Source organism: Anastrepha ludens, chromosome 4 (assembly GCF_028408465.1).
Source record: "Anastrepha ludens isolate Willacy chromosome 4, idAnaLude1.1, whole genome shotgun sequence".
NCBI lineage: Eukaryota > Metazoa > Arthropoda > Insecta > Diptera > Tephritidae > Anastrepha > Anastrepha ludens.
In genome coordinates, this window is record NC_071500.1 from 38153573 (window position 1) to 38177946 (window position 24374).

The following is a 24374-nucleotide window of genomic DNA, read 5'->3' on the forward strand; positions in this document are numbered from 1 at the left end:
CCATGAAAAGAAAACGTTTTGCGTCCATAGAGACCATCCAACAGGCTTGTACCGACATCGTGAAAGAAATTCCGGTCAATGGCCTGAAACATTCTTTCGAAAAGCTTTTAGATCACGCAAAACAGTGTATCGAAACCAGAGTAGACTATTTTGATTAAACATACTCGAAATTATCAGAACAAATCTCCTGTTGTTTCTATTTTAGCTCATTTGGACTCCCACTTGTAGTAAAGGTTGCAGTCAATAGGCATTTCTATGGCACAATGATTGAATTCGTAGACTCAGTAAGTTATTTTGACAAAGATTAGAGCCATAAATTTTGCTACTACCCTAATATAATGTAATTGAGCTCAAAGGAAACAACCAAACTATTCTTACAGTCACTGAAAGTATTCGTATGTACCATCTTAAAAAGTAGCGAAGAATGTAAGACAAGCCTGACCTTATTGTCATTGTCTCATTCAATGAGATCTAGGCCAATTACACTAGTCAACACCTATCTGAGTAGGTACATGTGGTTTCATAATAAGATTGATTAATAATATGTAATATTTATGTACCATATGAATACGTCTAATTTTGATATCATATTTGGAAGTGGAGATGTATTACCTTTTATTTTTTTACGAACATATGCCGTGATATTACACTCAAAGAGTAGATGACATGAAATTATCTATCTAGATATCTAATAGGACTATGAATAAGTTCGTGCGGTTTTTTTTCGAAATTTGAAACTTTATTGACGTAAAATGGTTACAAATTTAATATTCAAAATATTGTCCATCGCTTACTACTACTTTTTCCCATCTTTCTGGCAATTCACGGATTCCCTTTGTGAAAAATTCGGTCGGTTTTGCCGCAATCCACGAATCGATCCATTTTTTGACTTCATCGTAATTACGGAAGTGCTGGTCAGCCAGGCCATGTTGCATCGATCGGAAGAGATAGTAATCGGATGGCGCAAGGTCTGGACTATACGGCGGGTGGGGTAGGACATCCCATTTGAGCGTTTCTAAGTATGTTTTGACCACTTGTGCAACATGTGGCCGAGCATTGTCATGTTGCAAAATAACTTTGTCGTGTCTATCGGCGTATTGCGGCCGTTTTTCTCGCAGTGCTCGGCTCAAACGCATCAATTGTCGTCGGTAGACATCCCCCGTAATCGTTTCATTCGGTTTCAGTAGCTCATAATACACAACACCCAGCTGGTCCCACCAGATACACAGCATAACCTTCAGGCCGTGAATATTCTGCGCCGACGTCGATGTTGAAGCATGGCCAGGGTATCCATACGTTGCCCGACGTTTTGGATTGTCGTAATGGACCCACTTTTCATCGCCAGTCACAATTCGATGCAAAAAACCCTTTCTTTTGTGCCGTTGAAGCAGTTGTTCGCATGCCATAAAACGGCGTTCAACGTCTCTTGGCTTCAATTCATACGGCACCCAATGGCCTACCTTTCGGATCATTCCCATGGCTTTTAAACGTTTGGAAATGGTTGATTGATCAACTCCCAAAGTTTTTGCAACCTCTTCTTGCGTTTGAGCCGGATCTTGATCGAGCAATTCCTCCAATTCGGTATCCATGAACTTTGGCGGCGCACCCTCGCGTTCTTCGTCTTCCAAGCCAAAATCACCACTTTTAAAGCGTGCAAACCACTTCTGGCACGTTCGCTCAGATAGAGCATGCTCACCATAAACTTCCACCAAGATACGATGACTTTCGGCTGCTTTTTTCTTCATATTAAAATAATGAAGAAGAATTCCCCGCAAAAACACATTATTTGGCACGAAATTCGACATTTTCAAGTGTGGTAAAAATATTGTTGTTTACGCTTCAAATAAAAAACTTATACTGACGTTTGTGCCTTACGACAGTAGCTCTCCAATGAATGTTTGGAAATGTGGATCGATGGAATAATAATCAAGTTACGCCATCTGTTGTAAAACCGCACGAACTTATAAATAGACCTATTATTTTATATTATCATTTGAAATTCTCAAGCTCTTAAAACAGCAATTGGTACAAAAGACACCTTCAGAGCAACTAAGAGCTTTTTGGAAAAAAGCCGAAAATTAACTAGGAGTTATGGCTGTATTGAACACGGAGCACAATCCATGGGGCCAACATATGCCTACTACAGGCATCATCAACAACCCAATATGTATCTAGTGTTCGAAGGAGCATTCGCTAGCAAAAAACACATAATTTTGGGAGACGACAAAGTCGTCCTCGAAATCATTAAGAAGTGGGGACAATTTGAAGAGGAGATAATCATATAATCATCACGATGTGCAATTTAACTTACGTGTGCCACCCCCGCATTCCGTGGGGAAGATCAGCTACCTAACTATCGAATATTTTCATACTACTCCCATCAATACAATTGGGTTATTATCTCTCGGCCTCCTTAAAACCAAATCCGAATCTAATATGGAAAGAATGTATAATGCAAATGAGTTAGCATATTATTTACTTCATATATACTCGTATGTATGCATGTACTTATCAAGTTCCTTTATTTTTCTCTATAGTTTTTCTTTACATTTCCGGCTATTAGAAGTTCTTACAGTTTTCGAATTTACATACATTTAATACATATTTTTATTAATAGTCAATACAATAGAAAACACATTAAACATCATTTTGTAGAACAGTATTTTCAGTTGTTATCATAAATTTTCTCTAATATTAATACTGGTAATAAATTAGTTTAAATTATAGTATTTTTATGTGTATGCAACAATTTTACATATGATTCGAAATAATTTATTGGAAACATGCGTTTTATGGCTGATTAGATGGGTTTGTGTGACATAAACATGTAGGTATGAATGTAGTATGTGTATATGTATGTATGTATGTATCCATGAACGAATATACGGTTTTTCTATTGGTATGTATGTATATATGTTCTTGCCCTTCATATTTGTCTCATGTAAGATTTTCAATGATTAAATTTACATATTGCACTTAAATTGCCATTAAGCTTATTATTTAGTTGAACAATATTTTTTTTAATTTCATTTATTTATACTCGTATGAGTTTGCAACAGCATTTTAGCATTAAAAAATATTTGAACAACAAAGTTTCACAATATGATAAATATAAATGTATAATCACAAACAAATCAGCAACTGATACAAAAAAAATTGTTTTCGTAATAAAATATGGGTTTCCTTTAGCCTATTTTTTACACCACAATTTCGCCTTGAAGCTGGAATTTGGCGTAACATATTTTAAACTCCCGCTCACATACCTGGCCGATTGTAGTTACAAAACACTTGAGCCTCATCAACGCAAATATTTTTCGAAGCACTTGGTCAATTGCCGGTGCGTTATTTGCTAGATTGCCTTATTTACAATCCGTTCTTTGTGTGATGATTGATCCCTTATGTCATGCTTAGCCTTAGGCAATTTTTCAGATTAACTTAAAATCTAACGAATCGCTTTAACGATGACTCATTTTGGACGAAACATTTGACAAGCCATTCCAGAATTTTAAAAGAGCTGTGGATAGTACCTAAAGAGACTGACCACTGCCACTATTAGCATTAGTCACTATTAATTCTTCTATTGCGGAAGTACTGGCGGCAGGCAGCTGTCTCGCGCGAAGCAAATCTGCATAGCCATGCCTTTCGTTCAAAATGGTGTCCAAAAACAAGTTCACAAAGTGAGTTAATCAAAGGAAACTTGTTGCGTAGTTTCCAACAATTCAAGATTACCATAAGGGCAAACTATATCCCATCTAAGCTTGGTAGTAATAGAAGAAGTAGAAATGGGATGTTCTAATAAACTGACCTTAATCACCTTAATAAACTCGGAATCTATCCGCGTGAAATTTGCACATTCTGGAGAACAGAGAACGGAATTGTAAGGCACATACTCGAGCATTGCCCAGCACTGATGGTCAAACGCAAAAGAATCCTGGATAGCCATTTTTAAGGAACTTAGAGCTTACTAAAGTTTTTCTCGAACATGGCATTAAAAGACATTATACAAATCCTTGAAATATGAGCAATGGCTACTAAGGTCGCAGTGCTGCTTTCCCAAAAATAATGGCAAGGATAAAATAATAATAATCATAATAATAATAAAAGTAAGAAGGACCGAACTAACTACAGTTTCAATTAGCAATTCCTGTTGGGTTTAGTGATGGATTATTTGCATTCTTAATGCATTTAAGTTTCATTCAAATATAGCTGCTGCACTGAGTTCACCCGGCACAAGGTTTTAAAGAACTTCTATACTTTAACTTTAACTCACTCACATATCTTAACTTTTTGACCACTCACATATCTTTTTTAGGGTTTGTCAGTTTTATCATCCTTGAGTAAAGAAAATTTACTTTCTGTATCAAATAAGATGTGAGTGACTTTATATAATTGGGGCTATCACGCTTTATTGAGTATTTGGCCTAGCGCCTCCTTTTATGTGAGTCTAGAAGTTTTTTTCGCAAATGGAGAGACCATTTCTTATCAGAAATACATTTGGAGCTTAGCCACTGACGAGAAACGACCTCTGTTAAGAAAAACTTTTTTCCATCATTTGGTGTTTCATGCTCACAATGAGTTTCGCACCCGGGCTATACCGAAAGTACATAGTCACGCACCAACCCTTTGGCTATGGCGGCCACCAATCAACTTTTACTACTGGTATTTTAAGGTAAAAGTAAATTAACGACATAATCTAAGTTTCAATGGAAATCCAGTTTTTCTTTCCGGCACTAACAAATTTTCTACAATTACGAAATTCATAAATTGGACAAAGTAGTTTCAAAACTGTTACATCGCACATACAAAAACAGATTTGGCCTATGAATGTGTATTTTTTTTAAATAAGTTCTAAATTATATAATTCTACATATATTTCACTAATAACTTATTTAAATATTTTGTCATAGAATAATAAAAATTAGTAATACTTAATTTACAGTAAACCAGCCTCTACATTTATAAATATATGGGTGTACGTATAACTATTGGCAAATTAATATTTCACTGAAGGTACTTGACTATTAAATTTTCAATCAACAATTGACTGTAGCTGCTTGTTTCTAAACACTATAATGCTTTTAATTCTTACTTATTGCATGTATTTGTATTACGAAGTTTCGCCTTTGACTGCAATCAGGATTTTTCGTTTATATTTTTTTCTTGTTTTTTTTTTTTCTTCATTTCTTGTGTATAACTATAAGTAAATTTATAGGTATTTATGTGTATTTTATGAGAGCGTAACCATATATAATATTAATAATATTAAGCACATTTGTTGAAATACATTCGTGAGTTTACTATAACTACAGTGGTGTGAAAAATAATACATTACATATTTTACTTTAAGTCGAAGGCATTTTTATTCAATTTTACTAAGAAATTGTACAACAATAATAGCAAACCAAATATTTTTTTTTATACTCTGGAATATTTTTGCGCGCCCCTCTAGTAGTTGCTTTTCTAATATACATACGCATGTAGGAAAATTGATAAAAACGGTGTGAGTGTTTTTGAATTTATTCACGTATGCCTAGAGTAGTTAAGTTTAACAGTTTTCCCTAATTGTAGTTCAATTCAAGTGGAGGTTTAAGTAAGCGAATGCACTCAAGAGTTTTAAGAGCGTGCATACGAGCATAATCGTTTGCTCCCAGCAGGAAAAACTTCAGCTAGTAAAAGTAATTTCTAATTGAGAGTTATTACGATTTTGCCACTAGCAAACCCTGCGCTTGTTTTTTGCAAGGAGCAACTGTTGCCGACAGTGACGATGACAAATCCGAAAAATAAATGCAAACAATCGGCTGTACCAGAAAACACGATCGTTACGCAGTAGTAGTACTGTATCGTTATTGCTACAGTACTTTGCTGGTTCGAGTCGGGCTGGAAGTGGAAGTTGATTGAATTCAATTATTTTAAAAATTACCCATGAACTCGTAAAAGTTATAACTCATTTTAAAATGCATTAGAAGTCCAAAATTGTTATGGAAATTCCGTTATTTGAGGCATGTACATATATAAAAAACAAGTATGTATGCATAAGAGCATAATAACCGATGACCACCTAGCCTTAACTGTAGTTTACCGTTAACTTCACTTCAACATCGCATTTAAATTTAAATTTGCCATTTTCATCCAATTTTTGTTATATTAAAACTCGTATGTTAAGTTCTCTCTCTCTCTCTCTCTCTCTCTCTCTCTAAGTTCAGTACTTTAAGATTTTCCTGCAGGGTCACAATACATGGCATTAATTATCTTCATAATGCTTTTCTAATTTGTCTTATCAGAATGTGTGTATGTAAATATACTTATATAGTACGAAGCATATTCATCACAAGAATACTTTAGAGTGTAGAGTTGCAACATACATACATACACCTTATATTTTGAAGAAAACTAAATTTCCATCAAACCTTTCAGTATGCAATAAAGTAGAAGTATAATAAGTACTTGCTTGCTAGTATTTTTATCATATTTAGTTTTCCCATTCGGTGTTTGCTTAACTCATTTCTTTGTATTGCCCCTTTATACCATTCACGTTACCCATACACTATTAATGGTTATTTACTTTTGCCTCAGTGCATATTTAAATATTATATATGAGTATGTTTGTATTTAAATGCAACGGTGATGCAAATTTTCTTTCGTTTACGTTGTCTAAATCCTTCCAGGTTTGTATGTTTAGCTCGTAAGCTTTCTTTAAGCATTTGATTCTTTTAGATTCTGCAATCGTGCCAATTGATTTGAGTCCAATTCTTCGGGTATGCTTGCACGTCCGCCCACCACCTGCTTGGGCGCTTGCACATCATCAACGCTCGGTTCGGCATTCAAATCGGCAGACTGTGCACCACCGGCGAAAGCATCATCAAAGTTTGCGTCGAAATTTGCCTCGAAATTCGCCTCAAATCCATTGCCAGCATCAACGCTCCCCTTTTCATTGAATGGATCTTCAGCCTCTTGCAAAGTCTTCACTTCGGAGTCGGGATCCTGATCGGATGAATGTGTATCGTCTGCGAAGATATTAGAATATTCATTCAGAAAATAGTCGTTGATTTCAATGTAAATAAGGAATAGGAAAAAAATAAACTCTAAGCTTCAGAGTGCGGTTGTTTATTTTTAATCAGCCAATTTCGTTTAATTTTTATTTGATTTTTTTTATTTGTTTTTGTTTTTTGTGAGTGGGGTAAAAGAAAGAAGGTAGGGAAGGAAAAACTCTCAGTTAAACGATTATATTTATTTATTTATTTATTATTTTTTTAATTTTTTATTTATTTATTCGTTTATTTATTTATTTATGTATTTATTTATTACTTTGTTATTTTATTTATTTAATTTAACCAAAAATACAAAGATTCTTATTGACTATTGGCTTTGCGCTATTTCCATTTATCAATAGAATAACAAATACGAGCTAAAACTAACTCACTAAAAAAACTTGATCAAATAGAATATAATTAAATTAGCGAATTAAATGAAACAAAGAAGAGAACTTTTAGTTATTGTAAAATCGATCGATATGGATTTGGAGATGTCATTAAATTCGCGCAGTGTCCGAGCAAGAGGCGCATTGAACTCGAAATTCGTTTTAAATAGCTTGAGATAAAAAGCGTAAGAACTTCGTAAAGTTCTCGTCGAAAAAAGAAAGTTAATGCGTTCTAAAAGGAACGCACAATTCATGCCACCTTGAATTAAATTAAACACAAAGAAAGCGATAGAATCGACCTTCTGCACTCAAGCGGGAGCTATAAGAGGGATATGGGACAGAAAATTTAAAAAATCTTAGGCCATATTTAATAAGCATCTTCTGTACCCGTTGTATTCTTGTAATAGCAAATTGGTGATACGGTCTCCACATGAATTAAGAGTATTCCAATCTAGATCGAACAATCGCGGTAAACAGTAATTCCATCGTGTGTGGGTTTAAGAAGTTTGACCTGTTACGTCTAACAAAGACAAGATCGAGTATTATTTTGAGATAATATCATTAAAATGACTGGAAGATGAAAAACTAGAGTCAAAAATTGCACCAAAGTCTTTAATCTCATCTATCGATTGGAGGACGTTATTAGAGTTTGTAGAATATTACGAGATTTAGAGTAAGTGACTTGAAAATATTTTTTTCAGTTATTTAAAGAGGCACATGAAAACGTACACCAAAAAACGAGCAGATTAAGGTCAGTCTGAAGCCTAAGCACATCTTCTGCGTTTCTTATTTAGGTAAAAATTTGTAAGTTGTCTAATTGGTGCCTTGCAAACGCAAAGCATTTGTTTATATGGTTTATAAATAAGACAAATAGTAAGAAGCCCGAAACACTACCTTGAGGTACCCCAGAAGTGGCAATGATATCTTTGATGAGTTTATCTTTAATATACTTTAAATATTATATATTTATCTGCATATGAGTATAAGTATATGGGAAAAAAGTCGAGTGGAAAATGTGGCTTGAGGGTGAGCTCCACGTTTGAAAATATTTTGCACACTCAGTGTTTAACGCATTTTCTTCCAGTTTTAATTAAATATAAATATTTTTTTTAACTAAAAAATATACATACTTTGCCTTTCTCACCTATAGTCAACAAACTTATCAAAGCTCAGAGAAATTATCCATACTGAATCACAAAAAATATAATAGTATACATATAAAATGTGTGTAGTTAATAGCCATAGAAGGGCGAGCTGGCGTTAAATTAATACAGTCCCATTCACGTAAATGTAAATCCTAAGTAATTTACAGCGTCTTCCAAATAATGTTTGGTTTGTGTGGCCAAGTTGGGCGAAACATAAATCGATATTGGACTATGACATATAAATCTAATGGCAAAATTTTTAAAATAAATAAAAATTAATAATCAGCGCTTGCACCCTTTTTGTGTGTTTGGCCGAGCTGCACCTCCTATTTTGTGGCGTACGTCTGGATATTGTTCCACAAATTTAAGGACCTACAGTTTTAAGCCTACTCTGAATGACAGATATTTTTATGAGGAGCTTTTTTCATGGCACAAATACACTGGGAAGTTTGTCATTGCCTGGCAAGGGGCCACCGCTTGTATACAAAACTGTCTATCATTTTGGTGTGCAATGCAGGGAGACTCAAACCTATGCACTCCCGAATGGTAACCCCGCACTAATGCATTCAGCTACGGTAGCCGCCGTAAAGTATATGTTATGATATAGTAAAGGGTTTTCCAATAACGGGTGTTATCTATCGCTACCCAGAGATGATTAACGATTTTTTATGGCCGGAATTGGATGGTATTGATCTGGACAGCGTTTATTTTCAACAAGAAGGCGCTACGTGTCACACAAGCAACGAAACCATTGATTTTTTACGGGAAAAGTTTCCGGGCCGTGTTATATCTCGTTGAGGTGATTACAATTGGACACCGAGATCTTGTGATTTAACACCTTGTGACGTTTTTCTTTGGATCCACGTGAAAGAGAAGGTCTACGCCAACCACCCAGGGTCGGTTGAGGACCTCAAAGATAGAATTCGTGAGTTTATCGAGGACATAGGGCAGCCACTTTGCAATTCGGTTATGGAAAATTTCATGAAAAGGATAATGTCCTGCAAGCGGGGTTGCGGTGGATTGGCCTGATGTTATTTTACACTATTAACGGCATACCTGCCTCCTTATAGTGAAATAAACATCCGATCATTTATATTAAAAAATATGATTTTTCTTTGAATATCAAAATAACACCTCTTATTAGATAACCCTTTGTATACTACATAGTATGTATATGGAGAATAGAGCGTGAAAGCAGAATACGAATGAAATTGAAAGGTTTCGTTTCCTTGCAATTTGAGTGATGCTTCTGACTTTTTTATATCTACATATAAGCTTGTAGATATGAGAAATATGTATATGAATAAAGTGCTTGCGACAGATTGTCCGAATTTCGGTGGCGAACTTTGCAGGCCATACATTCTAAGTTCAACCGTAATTTATGGTGGAAAGGATTTAAATCTGGGCTACCCGTGTACCAAACTTCAGCAGAAATAAAAATAAAATAAAATATAAAATAAAAATATTCTTGTACCGTTTTTAGCTTTATGTCTACTGGCGGGTGGTGCTAGAGGGCATTTTTCTTTAACGTATATGAAAATTTATTTACACATGAAAGTAGAAAAAAAATATTGTCACATATTTTCAAAAGGATAATTTTTAATAACTGATTTGCAATAATCTTTTGAATTATGTGTCTTAGCTGAAACATTGTAGTCCTTTTAAACAAAGCAGAGTGTGCTGGTAAAAAAGGAATTAAATTGCAGGCGTACTACAGCTAAACCCCCGCATTGGGCACACATCAATTTTCCAATGAGTGTTTAGTACGGTGTCGTACGGTGCAATTTGTTGCTCTTAACTCTTTTGCTTATAATGCAAATGCTTATTGATAAAAAATAACATTTATTTCCTTATCAATTTACCTTCGTGATTTTCATTTTCATCGGCCGCTATTTGTGCCAATTGCTTCGGTTCCACCTTTTTCTGCTTAACTGGCTTGCCATCGTCGCTGCTAGCAGTTTTCGCAGTTGCTGCGTCTGCGCTGCCTCCATCACTTTCTCCTACCGGAGGGAAAGATTTATCTGTGCCATCTTCAACCATTGGGGTTGCGGCAGTAACAATTATTTGTGCCATACCTAAATTTAGTGAATTACCTTCCTTGCTGGAGCAGATATTTAAAGCCGGTGGCGGCAGCGATGGTGGCGAATTACCATCGTCGCTTATATCGTCCTTAAATTGAAAAACAAAAATCAATAAAATATTTTTAATTATAAATAAGTCAAACGAAAATCACTTAAGCAAAAATTATCAAAATTCAAAGCCATTACATAGGCTGCGTTCGATTTGATCAGCGATTCTGACTTGAGCCGTCATCTTCTGGGAAGCAACAACACATTGAAGGTAAGTTTGAAAGGAAAAATGTATTGTGCATCTTCCCAGTTACATCAAACACATAATAAATGCTAAAACTTAAAAAACAAATTCTACTTTAAATATGTTTGCAAAATTTACCTCCATTCCAGGCTCTTGTATGAGTACTGATTGCATTAAATTAGAAAAAAAGGCTGGATGTTAACGTATTTCAAATCTTTGAAGGCAAATCACATAATTTAACGATAAAAATATTTGTTTTTTTTTTTTTTTTGCTTACATAGCAAAATTGAAAGGAGAAAAAACCAACGACATCAGAACATAGATACTACAACACTACTTTCATATACATACATAGGTACATACATACATATATTTAATTACAATTATGTACGAAAAATTGGTGCTATTCAGCAGGAATGGTGTTGTGAATTTTCATTTCATACCAATAAATAAAAAATAAAAACTGAAGTTTCAAAGTTTACACCAATTATTTTGTGTATTTATTGGCTTTGTTCGTCTACATTTTATATTTTTAGTGACCTTCTATATATTTATAGATTAATGTGGAAAAACTAACAAATTCATGATTATGGAACGGAAACATTTAAAAAAAATTTAAGTAAAACATGCTAAGAATAATATAAAAATCATTTACCCAAAATAATGGAAATTTTATTATTTCTTTAAAACAAAATTTGTTTTTTTAGAACTTTTAAGTGGAGTACCTACTTACGAATGTATGAAATTAGCTAGAATACAGATGTTTTTCGAGTTATTTACAGACTAGACAGGCGATTGCGTTAATCGGGATTTACGACTTAATTCGGAATTATCTGAAGAATTAATTGCAACTAATACGGCTTGACAACTGGGCTTAATTCTCTTAATTTAAGTGAATCAGCGAAATTTTCTACGGCAACATTGGTAAAATATTAAATTTAATATCTACTGGGAATGAAAAATAATGAAACTTTTAAAGAGTAGAACAAGAAAGACTGGATGCAATTCCAGTTTGCAAGGCTGATAGAATACATGGTTGCGCCTTCTGAATTCGCAGTGTCGTAAAAGCCCATGAATAAAAAACCAAAGGAAGAAGAATTACTTATTTGTGAAAAGGAAGAGTAGGCGAGAACAATGGAGACAACCAAACACAAGGAATTATAGGTACTCGCCCACATTTTCTAACCACGGCATTTTCCGCATAAAAACGTAAAGAAAACTTCCTTTAGAGGCTTTATATTCATTTGTGCTTTCACAATTTAACACGCGGCGCTTCGTTTTCAGTATGTTAGTTTATTAAGTTTAAATTTCACAAAACACAATACTACCAAGCCATTCACTGAATTTTCAAAAACATGTAATTTCTCTTCCTTTTGTTTGTTTTGTTCGTTTGTTTTGTATCGGAAAGGGAACTAACGTAAGACTTATCAAAATCGTGAAAAATAAAGTAACTGCTTTGGGAAGGCGCCACTTATGGTACTCAATTCGCCTTGGATAGTTTGCACTAGCACGCTCCAAATTACATTATTTGTTTTGATATTTCGGAGCAGTTCAAGGAATTTCAATTCAAGATTTTTTTAAGTAAATAATAGTGTGAGGGGAACTATCACCCGTATTTGTTGTCCATCTTTCAGTGGAAAACTATCCAATAAACAAATCAGATGTTCACTAATCCGCGTAACAACCGTCCGTCACACTACAGTTTTAATCATAATTAGCTGCACCGGTAATCCCGATTAACGCCGCCATCTGTCTAGGCTGTATTAGTATTAGTAAATATCCTCTATTTAAAATGTACCTGGAGCTTCTTATTTAAGCGAATCGTACTTGAAGTATTGAAAAAAAATATATATTTCTTCTCTGATACATCTTTCAGTGGTTTACTTATCACTTTTGAGCGCAATCTGTCAGATAATGCGTTTATAATGACTTTGTAAATTCAAAGCGGGAAAAGAAAGAAAAGTTTAAACCGTGCCTTTGGATCGCACTTTAAAAGATAGACCGGGTTTTGGGGGATCAAGACAAACAGAGAATTTACACGAGACTGTCTGAAAAGTCTAGGTCAGAGACAAGCAAAACAGTTTACCCTTTTCTTCAGGCTCCTGGATGGAGAACGCTTACGAATACTCACTAGAAACTCTGCGGGATATTGTAATATAGTATTCGTTATCATTTCAGGAAACTAGAATTAGTAGAGACATGCAGCTGGCATTTTTGCGAACTTTATGATGAAACTCCAGACCGCATCCTCTGCTAAAGTGCAGCTCCCGTATACTCCTACACTCAAATTGTGCGACCTTAAATTCATTAGTGATATAGAACAAAAAGCCTTAACAGTGCATTCTTTCCTCGAAAAGGTTAAGAAAATTATACTCGCGTGAGCATCTACCTCTTTTGAAACCGATATTAGTGTCTAGTTTGCATCGATGGTGGGAATTACTTATTATGATTTGAAGGTGAAACGAGTCGAAGCGGAGCTTGTAGCGTTAGTGCTCACTTTTTCCAATCGCATTGCTGCGGTTAAAGAAATAGCACTTCTCAGAAACGCCAAAACCCGTTCAATTACCTTTCGTCAGGTCAAATAGTACCTAAATAATGAATATTATGTGGGCGTTCTAAAGCGTTTAAGGAAGTGTTTGTGGCAGGAGGCTGAAATGGTTGCGAAAACTCGGTTTACGCCTATAATTTTGTAAGCGACTACTTGGAAAGGGGCAGTCCTCACGAATCAAGTTACAACTTTTTGAAAGATGTTCGGAAATAATTTAGACCACCAAAGAGAATTCGTAGAAAAAGCTGAGAGCGATTTCAAAACAGATCTCTAGAAGAAGCGTTGGGGTTGGTACCTATGTAAATTAATTACGATGGAGATTTCTTTGAAGAGTATAAGTAAAATTTGTTTACCAACTCCGGGTACGAAAAAAAGACACTAAACTACTTAGCATTAAAAAAGGTTTAAAATCACTTAAAAGTAATATGCGTACTCTGCCCCTTAACATAAAGAATCTACGTATGATATTTTAAACAGCGATGTCTTAGATGGAAGCTCTACTATGCTATACTGTTATTCCGGGAAAGCAGGAAATAGCAATAATGACATGCAGATAAGTTTCCCTCAGAAACGACTAGTAACCGATTTTCTAGCTAGTCATTAATGTATTGAAATTCTAATGAATATCAAATTTGAGACCGAAGCCCTTTTTCAACTAAACGGCTATGTGAACAAATGAATTATGTACAAAATTCCTATGGTGCAATATTCTTCGCTTTACAAAATTCTGAGAACCGTTGAAATAATGAGAAGTGCGCTTTTTTCTCATTATTCATACGATTCGCAGAATTTTTAATACATAAATTTATTTTAAGGCAATATTATTAAAATAGTTAGTGCCAATTTTAGAAACAATTCAAATAGAATTTCAGCAAAGCAGCTGTGCAGCCTATGATTCACCTTGAAGGGAATTTTTTTGGTTTATCAAAGTACTCAGATCGTAAAAAATTACAACATTTTGCAGTTGCAGGTACAAAAATACACCTTGATAAAAAAGTTTCCGGAACAACCGCCAGGGGGCACACGAAGTCAACTGATTTGAACTCTGTTTTTTTTTTTTAATTTTTGTTAGGTTGCCACATCTGTGATTTGGGCCAATATTATAAAAGTTACGTCGTTTTGAGTAAATCTAACTCTGTACGAGTTTTCGATTTTTACAGATTTAAAAATAAATTTGAATTTACAACAACGAGTTTGTATTCAATTTTGCATTAAAAATGGTTCCAACGGTACGAAAACCTTAGAAATGTTGGGAAACTGTTTCGGTTATCATAAAGAAATCAGCCATTTACGATTGGCATGAACGCTGCAGAAGTGATCGTGATTCCATCAAGGATGATGAGAGTCGCCGGCGTCGAAAACTGATGAACTCATCCATAAAGTGAAAGAAAAGTTATGGATCCATTCTGGACATTATAGTTCATAATTTGTAATTTTCGCCGTGTTGCGGCAAACTTGGTTCCAAAGGGTCTGAATTTCATGTGTTGATATCGTCACAGACATCATTTCCAAGACTGAATCCGGTCCAACATTCATCAAGCGCATCATAACTGGAGTCGTGGGATCATGAGTACGATATACAATGCAGACATCAGACTGCAGGCGAGCGAGTGGAGTGCTTCGAATGAACCAAGACCAAAAAAACGACGTCATTTTCAATCAAAAAAGGAAGCGATCCTCACGGTTTTTATGTATTTATAGAAAAACAACTCGTGGAGATTGCACTATGATAACACATCATCATTATCCGTGAATTTTTGACCAAGAACGACACGAATACTATCCAACAGTCAGCGGATTCACCCAATATGGGCTTTCTGCGTAGTTTTCTTGTTTGAACGAGTCAAAAAACCACTAGGGGAGATGCATTTTACCAGCTGAAAGGGAGTAATGGAAAAATTAAAGACGGCTCGGATGGGTATACCGAAAGTAGAGTTCCACAAATATTTAGAGAGCTGGATCAAACACTGTCATAAAAGCGTTGCTGTTGATGGAAAGTACTTTGAAGCCGAATATATCACTTTTGACAAATAAACTTGTATTTTGAATTTTCTGCATGTATTCCGGGAACTTTTTGATGAAGGTTATTTTAACATAAATATATTATTGTTGAATTGCGAACTGTTTCCATTTCTTTTTTGAGTCATTAATAATGTAAATTTTTCCATTGAAGCTATAACATATTTTTTCTTTAAAACACATTAAAAATACAGAATTATGGGCCCATTCCAATCGACGAGGCTTGTCCGCAGGCTACAATCTTTGCGTCAATTGAATCTTATACGGGAATAAATGCAAATCAATGCGGATAATTCGTTTTAAAGTGGTCCGAGCAATACCCAACTGCTGAAAACGGCGATTTTGGGATGTCCTTGGCGACATCTCAACACTGGCCCGTACAAGAGCAATATTCTCATCCGATCGCCTTGGTCGGTTTTGAGTTGGCTTCTTTGGATTAGAAAGAGCATCACCAGTCGAGAACCTTTCGTACAAACGTTTAATGGTGTTCTTAGAAGGCGCACTTTTCACATTATTTAATTTTTTATACGCACGTTGAGTTTTCACAATTGACTTCTTTTGTTGAATGTAAATTTCAACAATTTGGGAGCACTTGCGTGGCGTGTATTGTTCCATGGTAAAAATCTGCTTAGCATAGATAACTAGATGTGAAACTTATTCATTTTGAGAGAGAGCGCGCCCATCAGGATGTTTCAAAACTTGGCAGCACTCACACATTATGGGATTTTGAACAGCTGATAGGCGAAATGGCAGACTGCCAGAAGAAACGCGCCAAAAATAACAGACGAAAACAGTTCGTTTTTGCTTAATGGAGAAATTACGTGTTGAAATGTTTATAATTATTTGTCTTAAAATTAATTCAATTGAAATGTAATAATTTGAATTTAAGTGAGTTTGTAGAATCCAAAGCTCGTTATATCCTTTTCGACTTCTACTTTTAATTAGTCTTATGTACATAATGTAATTTTATTGAAAACTGTGGTTTATGTAAATTTGTATATACGTAAATATTCTATGGTTGAAAAGAGTAGGTAAGGGAACTGAATTTGTGTTTGAGATATTTTACAAAAATTAAAGGTAATCTGCTTTAACTTATTCTGTTCGTTGTTTGAGAATTTTTTTTTTCTTTTTGTTACCCAATTTCTGTGTTATATTAAAAAATCGCAATAAGTAATGTTTTTAATTATAACTTATGTTTTTCGCGTTCATTACTTTATTATTATTAAATTACTTTTGTATTTCAATTTAAATAATTTCATTTACATATAAATTTTTAAATTTTTTGCTTATTTATGTACATATTTCATACGGATTGTGCTTATTTTTAGTATATGTAGGTGTTTACGAGTGATATAAGGCTATTGGGCAACCGCACACTAAATACTAACCTCAATGGTGGTGTGGAAACTAAAAATTCCAGACCTTTGGTTCAAAAATACCCAATTCATGTTTCTACCGGTGTGGCAATATTGAAAAATGTTATAAAAAATGCACATTTTTCAGCGCTCTCACGAGAAAAGGAGTTTCACATCTAGTCATCTATGCTGCTTAGACTGACGCTTCCACCGCGGTATGTCATTAAGCGATCTGACTTCTCTGTCGAAAGATACAGGGTTGCCAGATAGGTCCGTCGAATATTGGCAACCCTGTATTATTTCTGCATTATTTTGTCTTTACAGAATTAGGACTTACATAATTGGGAAAATAAAGAATTTAGGCTGTTTAGAATTTATTTCACATTTTAGTGAAATTTTTAACCAAAAGAATATTGTAACGCAGAATACCCATAACAAACAAAATTACCGTATTTGGCGCAAGAAAACCTCGCACGTAATTTTTAAGAAGGCAACACAACTGCAGGCAGTAATATTTTCATACTGATTTTGGAGGCATTGTATCATTGGCCATTTTGTTCTCAAAAATGCTGCTGGAAATGCCGATTTGGTTTATGATTGATGTTGTGCGGCTAACGGAAAATAATTTATACATTTACTTATTTATAGGTATATAAAAGTAATGCTTATATTGAAATAATACGATTATATTGAGTGCATATCTAAAATCCTTCAACAAATTGTGGATATTTCTAGCCTTACAAATAATTAATTTTTGTTATAATCACTAAAAATATAAAGGAAAAATATATTTGAATTAGATTCGGAATTGCAGAAATACGTGTAAGTTACTCGTACATAAGTGTGTGAGGCGGGTAAAATTTTTTAAATTTTTTTTTTGTTTTTTTTATAGTCTACTTTTTAAGGATTTTTATATAATATGTACCCAAAAAAAGTCTAAACACTCATGAACCTCATATTTAGAGCAAACAACTTGAAGTTAAATATATTTTGCCAACTAGTGTACAAAGGCATCCTAAATATGTAGAAGAAATGAGTAAAATCGATAATGCAAAAAATCTAAGCAAACACTACGAGCATTTACCCTTTTTGACGCTGGCTTTTTTACTTTGCACTTGGAAAACAGAAGCTTATTAATAAGAGTACAATAAGAGAAATTACTTTTCGAAAAGCAAGAGATACATTTATGTATGTACATATGTTCAAACGACTGTGTAAATGTGTTGTGAGCAGTGAGCTTTGCGGGTGTGAGTTGTGCTATGCGTGATAACAATGCAGATGACAGACAATACATAAATAATAAGACATACGTACACATATATAGGACAGTGATTTTGGAAATATTTTAAATTGGTGTATTGTTTAAAGTGAAGAGTGCAGTTTTGTGTAGGTGACTTATTGCTGCATAGGAAAAAGCTGGGTTACAACACACACACGCACACATAGATAGAAAAATATTTTCAAACATATTAAAATGAACTGGAATGTTTTCGAAATAAGAATCACTGAAAATGCCAACACTGTTCGATGAAAAGAAATACATTTCACTTTTCGATTTTGCAAATTGGAAATTGGAAATTTTAGCACATTATTAGTAAGATGGGTATCGTGGTTTTTATCTCTAAAGATATTAGAAGCAGGAGTTTTTACAATATATATGTATATAATATATATATATAAATATACTTATATATATATATATATATTATAATGAAGTAAAGTTCAAATTGTATAGAATTACTAAAGGTATAGGGAAAATCGCATTAGTGCTACTTAAAGAATGTAATAATTTACCTGGTGGAGGCATGCTAGGTGCACCACCGTTCGGTATGTAGCCGCTGTCATCGTCTGCAGCAAAAATAATAAATAGTAAATACGGCATACAAATCAGGCACAGCATCGCCACTCACCTGCTGTCTCCTGCGATTCAAACATATCCTCAGTCAATTCGTGTGCATATTCGGGCGGTAGTGCTGGTGCGGGTGGAAGCGCAAAACTGGGTGGCGCGGTCGGTGGTGGTGACTCATCGCCACCTTCCGATAACGCCTCGCCATTCTCGTCGCATTCTTCAACCACCAAGGATGGGAAGTTACCAAATTTACCATCTAATTCGCCCTCCCACCAGCCATCGTCAACCCCATGTGCCGTCTTTGTGATGATCTTAATAATTTGACCCTCCTCAAAGGTAAGCTCATCTTCAGCGGTGGCATCGTAATCGTACAGTGCTATGCAATAGAGTACGTCAGGCTTCTTCTTCTGAGGCGCCATAATGACGGAGACCTGGTCCGGTGATTGCATCGAGTCCACTGTTTGATCTTCATTGTCAACAGTGTAATCGACAGAAGAGAATGAGATTTGTGAACGCAATTGATTGCCAGAGCTACCGTTAAGGGCAGTATCCTGTTCGATGTCCAGATAATTGTGCGGCACATAGCCTTCCTCGCCGCGATAGTTCCGAGCGCGCAGCCAACCATCACCGTCACCTTCTCCAATCACCTCCAGTTGTTCGTTCTCGACAATAGTTAGTTCGTCTGGATTTTGAGCCTGTAATCAAAGCGAGTGAATGTTTACAAGAAGAAAATTGATTTTTTTTCATAAATTCCATACTGTGTAGCTATACAGTGCTGTGCATTTAAAGATAGCCTCCTTTGGCTCCGGAATAATAGATTCATCCTTTTCTTCCCCTTCGCCGCCCCAGTTGACTTCTGTTGGATCATCCCAGCCAGTAGAACTAGCCATCACTGGAGCTGCAGCAATTGGTTCGGGTACACGTTCTTCAACCTCTGTTTGAGTATAAAGTAAGGAGTTGTAATCAATTGCATGCGCTCAGCTCTCTATATACAAACAGCGCCATATTTACCCTCTTCGCTATCACTAAACGTCTTGTCGCGGGACAACTCTTTCTCTACCTTTGATTTGGCCGCAGCTCCCACCTGTGCGCCAGTCGCGTCATCCTTGTCACTGTCATAGAATGAGTCTGAACTTGGATTTTCCTGCAAAAGTGTGTGTTTCGGTTATACGTAAATTATTTTATATCTTACTGTCACTCACCCCTTCACCCGAAGCATCTGTGCGCATAGAGATAGAGCTTGCGGATCGTACCAATTCCTGTACGCCCATTATCTCGGCCTCTTGTACCCATTCGTCAACATTAATACCACCTTCACGCAAACACTGCAGGCATGCCTCTGCCTTAGCTTTCTCCGTTTCAGAGCGTCTTATTAGGTCCCTAAACTCCTCAATCTTTGTATCCAAATCTGGACCATTCGGGTCGTTTGGATCACTGCGTTGTCCCGAATCACGTAGGGAAACACAAATGGCCAATTTCTTAGCTGCCTCACGTATAGCCAAGTTCTCTTTCACCACACGACCTGCCAAATTTTTAGCCTCTTTCGTGAGCGTTTCTGATGCCGATTCGTGTTCGATGGTAATCTTTCGTACTGGATCATTATCACACGCCTCGAAATCATATTGAATATGTTGCTTTAGTACCGGATAGAATAGGTAGCAGCACTGCAAATTATATTCGCGCGTCAATTGTTGTGCCTGGTCACGAATCTTGCCGAACGAGTTCTGTGTGGCAGAACAGGTGAGCAATTCAGTTCGGCCCATCAATGTCAGGTACTCGGCTACACGTTCAAACACATAATTCTCCATAGTAGTCATCGTTGTCTGCAGATCAACTGTAAAGTAACGATTCTGGTGAGCATTCGCTGCGGCCAAACTTAGTATGTAGTCATTGCGTGCGCCAGTCGACTTCTCTTCCAACAATTCTTTGCGAGACGTGACGCGTGCGCTATTCTTTTGCAGCGATGTTATCGATTGGAAGAATGAACCCTTTTTCTTCTTCAGTTTCTCTTCAATGTCGCGTGCCTTATCGCGTACATCATGGGCACAATGCTCCTCGTCGAAATACTGTTTCTTTGTCTTATCCACATCGGAAACACTGAGATGCAGTTCCTTTTGTACGTTGACTATTTGTGCGAGTGATCTTTTTGAAATTGCCAATTTGTAATCACGCAACACCTTAGCTTCATCGGCTATTTGCTGTTGGAATACTTCGATGGCAGCGAGGCGAGCGCGTGCGAGCTTTTCGTTCTCTTCGAGTACCGTACGCCAAACGCTCCACATGTTCCTGGGTGGAAAAAGAATAAATTACATTAAATAGGGTCTGGATTTTGCACAGTATATCGGTTTGTACTAATAAAATGGTAGATTGAAATTGAGTAGAGGAAGAAAGAGGAGAAGGAATATTAATATTGTATTTCGAGAATGTTTGTTTACCGTACGAGCAACCGTTTTGGGAAAACCGAAATCTAAAGTGACAGACAGAAAAAGAAGTGGTCATCCTCGTGTGGTTCCAACCGTTCTAGAAAGAATTCGGAGAAATCCGCTTAGAAAGCAGAAAATCTTGTCGAAGGAAATGAATGAATCAACCAGATCATATCAAGCCTAATTGGGAATTATCTCCACATGAAAGCCTTCCGTCCCTCAACTGGTCATCTTTTGACAACACGCTTGAAGAAAATTTGACTCGACAGATGCAAGCAGCTTCTTCGGTGGCATGCGGTCAACGGCCATGAAAATATTTTTTTCACAGATGAGACAATTTTCACTGTTGAAGAAGTTTTTAATAAGCAAAACGACAAAGTCTTCTAAAGATGGAAAAAATATTGTTCGAAAGGTTCAGCGTGGCTACCATCTAGCCTTCGTAATGGTTTGGTGAGGAGTGTCTTGTAAAGGCGTTAAATCTCTTCATTTCTGCGAAAAAGGAGTTAAGACTGGGACAAAAGTATTATACCAGGAGGATTTCCTAGAAGGCGTGGTGTAGTAGTTGAGCAGTGCTCTCTTCAATGGTGAGCGTTTAATCTTCCAGCAAGGCTCCGCTCTAGCCATAACCAACAAAAACACCAAGCGGTAGCTAAAAACACTATCCCTCGGTTCATAACCGCAGAAGAATGGCCGTCAGCAAGTCCAGATCTGAATCTATTGGACTACAGTTTATGGTCAAATTTCGAAAACATAGCCTATCGAAGACCTCATACAAATTTAGAGAGTCTCACACAATGTTTGGTTCGAGCACCGACGTCAATGTCCATGGAAACCGTGCGTACTACGATAGCTGAATCTCCTAATCGTTTGAAGGCTTGTGTAAAAGCTAATGGTGACTATTTCCAATGAAAATTATTTCTAAGTAAGCTCTGAAGCTCCAACCCGAGAGACATTCTAACCTCTTATATTGTACAACTTCTACACATTTCTTTCGGGTTCTAGCTAACGCAAGGCAAGAACATAGAAGGTGTTCAAGAGTTTCTCTCTCTTCTAGTTCATTGCGAAATCTGCAGCTATCATTGTTTGTAGTTCATATTTGGGATGCGTGTGCCGCTAACAAATTGTGGCCTGTCAGTATACCAACTATAGTTCTGATTTCCTTTCTAGACAGGACTAACACGAATCTAGCGTATTTAACTGCATTCTGTATTCACATGATATTCGCGGTTTTGCAAGTGGCTAGATTATTCCACTTCCTGTCTATCCGTGTTTTCATGTCCGCAGCGATGTCATTGTATACCGTATTTAAAGGATTCAGTATGTCGTTTTCTTATTCAAATTCTATGTAAACAGCGCTTTTGGCAATCTCATCTACAATTTCGTTTCCTGCAATGCCCTTATATCCTGGTACCCAATAGCAGTCTGTCTGCGACTAGCCGCTCTATAACTTCCCTGGTCCTAATAACATTTTTAGATGAAATTTCATATGGGTTTATTGCCTTTATTACCGGTTGACTGTCAACGTATATATTTATTTATGTTGGAGTTGCTCGATGTCGATTGATTGTGTCGATTGATTGTGCTATTTCTGCAGCCTTTCCTACCGCAAAGACTTCTGCTTGAAAAATATTGCAATGGTCACGGAGCTTAATTGGCCGCCTGATGTCCAGCTCTGCGCAATAAATCCCCGCGCCTACTGCCTCCATCATTTTCGAGCCACCAGTAAATATACTAAATGCATTGGGACGAGGTTTCATACCTTTTTTCCACGCACTTCTTCGATTGTTGTTCGGAATCTCTTCACCCAATTGTATTTCGGAGTCATATAGTCCGTATTGGTCCTATAACGGACTTAACTTATGACTGAACTTATGTCAGGACTATGTAAGTATATCCGGCTTTACGTATGGAATATGACATCGTTCATATCGTCTACCCCGGCTTCGACGTTGGCCGGAAAATTAGTGAATAATCCACAGCAGATATCGATGAGCCAGCCAGAAAGGATACTAATCTTCCACTGCTTGAAAGCAGAGGCAATATTGGGATTCCTGGGGCAACTTACAAATTAAGGATAAAAAAATAATATTTTCCAGGAGGCCAATAGGTCAGGCTAATTTGGCCGCAAATAGATAAGAAAATATCAGGAGAATTGCTCAACCTCTTAAGAGAAAACATCTCGAATCTTCTAAGCTAGGAATATTTGGGCATGAATACTGCAGAAGTTGTAGAGACGAAGAAGAGGAAGAAACAGTCAAACATTTCTTTTCTAATTGTCGAGCCTTAGCTAGGAGTACAGCAAGTTTGATGGGGGAAAATACCATTTTGATTCTCTTACAGAACTAGCCGGTGTGGGGATACAACCGATCCTACGCTTCATGAGAGAGTCTAACTGATTCGATGGAAAAAATTAACAGTAAGGTTCTCTAGTTAAACAGTGGTACCGCAACGGACCTACATGTCGAAGTGAGTTGGTCCACTGCCACAAAAGCCTAACCTCACCTCACAGCAGATATGGCAGAAAATACCAAAATAATATACATACATATACATAACTCAAATAAGCATTTTCCTGCACTACAAATGATTGCATACCTTCTACAAACAGCAAAACAAACAAAAAAATCCTTCACACGTTATAAGCAATTTGACTGAAGGCTCCGCTTAAAAATGCATGTAGATGTGTGCGTAATAGAATTTAACCACCTATGTATGTATGTACATATATACTTATATATATGATAAAAGTGGTAAGGACTAAATTCCACTGACTTGCACAAATTTTACAATGATGCGTAAAAGAATAAAATGGGCCAGACTTGTTCACAAGAAATACCGCATTGCTACAGAGAAAATTGTACTAGGTAACAAGGGAGGGCAAAATTAATCACCCTATTGGAAAATTTATAGTTTTTGCAAATGATGTCGTAAGTCAGTTATATTCGACGCCTATGAACTAGACAGCTGCGGCATACAGGCAGACAAATAATGGAGCACGTAATGATCTAAATACAGATTTCCATCCCTCAAAAGCATTTGTTTTAGTTTGTAAAAAATTAATTTAAAAACAAAATTGAAAAAAAAAATTTTTTACAACCAATCTCCACCTTTTTTTTATACTTTATTGGACAACTACAATTAACAGTGAAATTGATACTAGGAAATGAAAATTTAACCATCATAATCACTTGTGTTATGGCTCTAAAATTAATCCACAATGGTCTTCATTACATTCCTTTTTTTTGTTTTTGAATATATCCCATGAAACTCTTCCAAGCTATTGAAAGACGAATATTTCAAAAAGC

The 24374-nt window shown here is 36.1% G+C and overlaps 1 protein-coding gene across 14 annotated transcripts in view; it reads right to left on the bottom strand.

The window, feature by feature from the left end:
- Window positions 1-5132: 5132 nt before the first annotated feature.
- The window catches only part of LOC128861699 (protein nervous wreck), a 29476-nt gene continuing 10234 nt past the window's right edge, over window positions 5133-24374 (bottom strand). For 8 of the 14 annotated variants that reach the window (XM_054100024.1, XM_054100032.1, XM_054100030.1 and 5 more), the window contains 9 exons: window positions 19849-20932; window positions 19658-19790; window positions 19405-19580; window positions 18708-19341; window positions 18592-18645; window positions 17882-17926; window positions 11014-11039; window positions 10425-10731; window positions 5133-7004 (listed from right to left, as the gene is read on the bottom strand). In XM_054100024.1, the coding sequence (XP_053955999.1) occupies window positions 6694-7004; window positions 10425-10731; window positions 11014-11039; window positions 17882-17926; window positions 18592-18645; window positions 18708-19341; window positions 19405-19580; window positions 19658-19790; window positions 19849-20932 (2770 nt within the window). In that variant the 3' untranslated portion in view covers window positions 5133-6693. The remainder of the gene's footprint in view (window positions 7005-10424; window positions 10732-11013; window positions 11040-17881; window positions 17927-18591; window positions 18646-18707; window positions 19342-19404; window positions 19581-19657; window positions 19791-19848; window positions 20933-24374) is intronic. The other 6 variants (XM_054100033.1, XM_054100035.1, XM_054100038.1 and 3 more) reach the window with 5 other exon arrangements.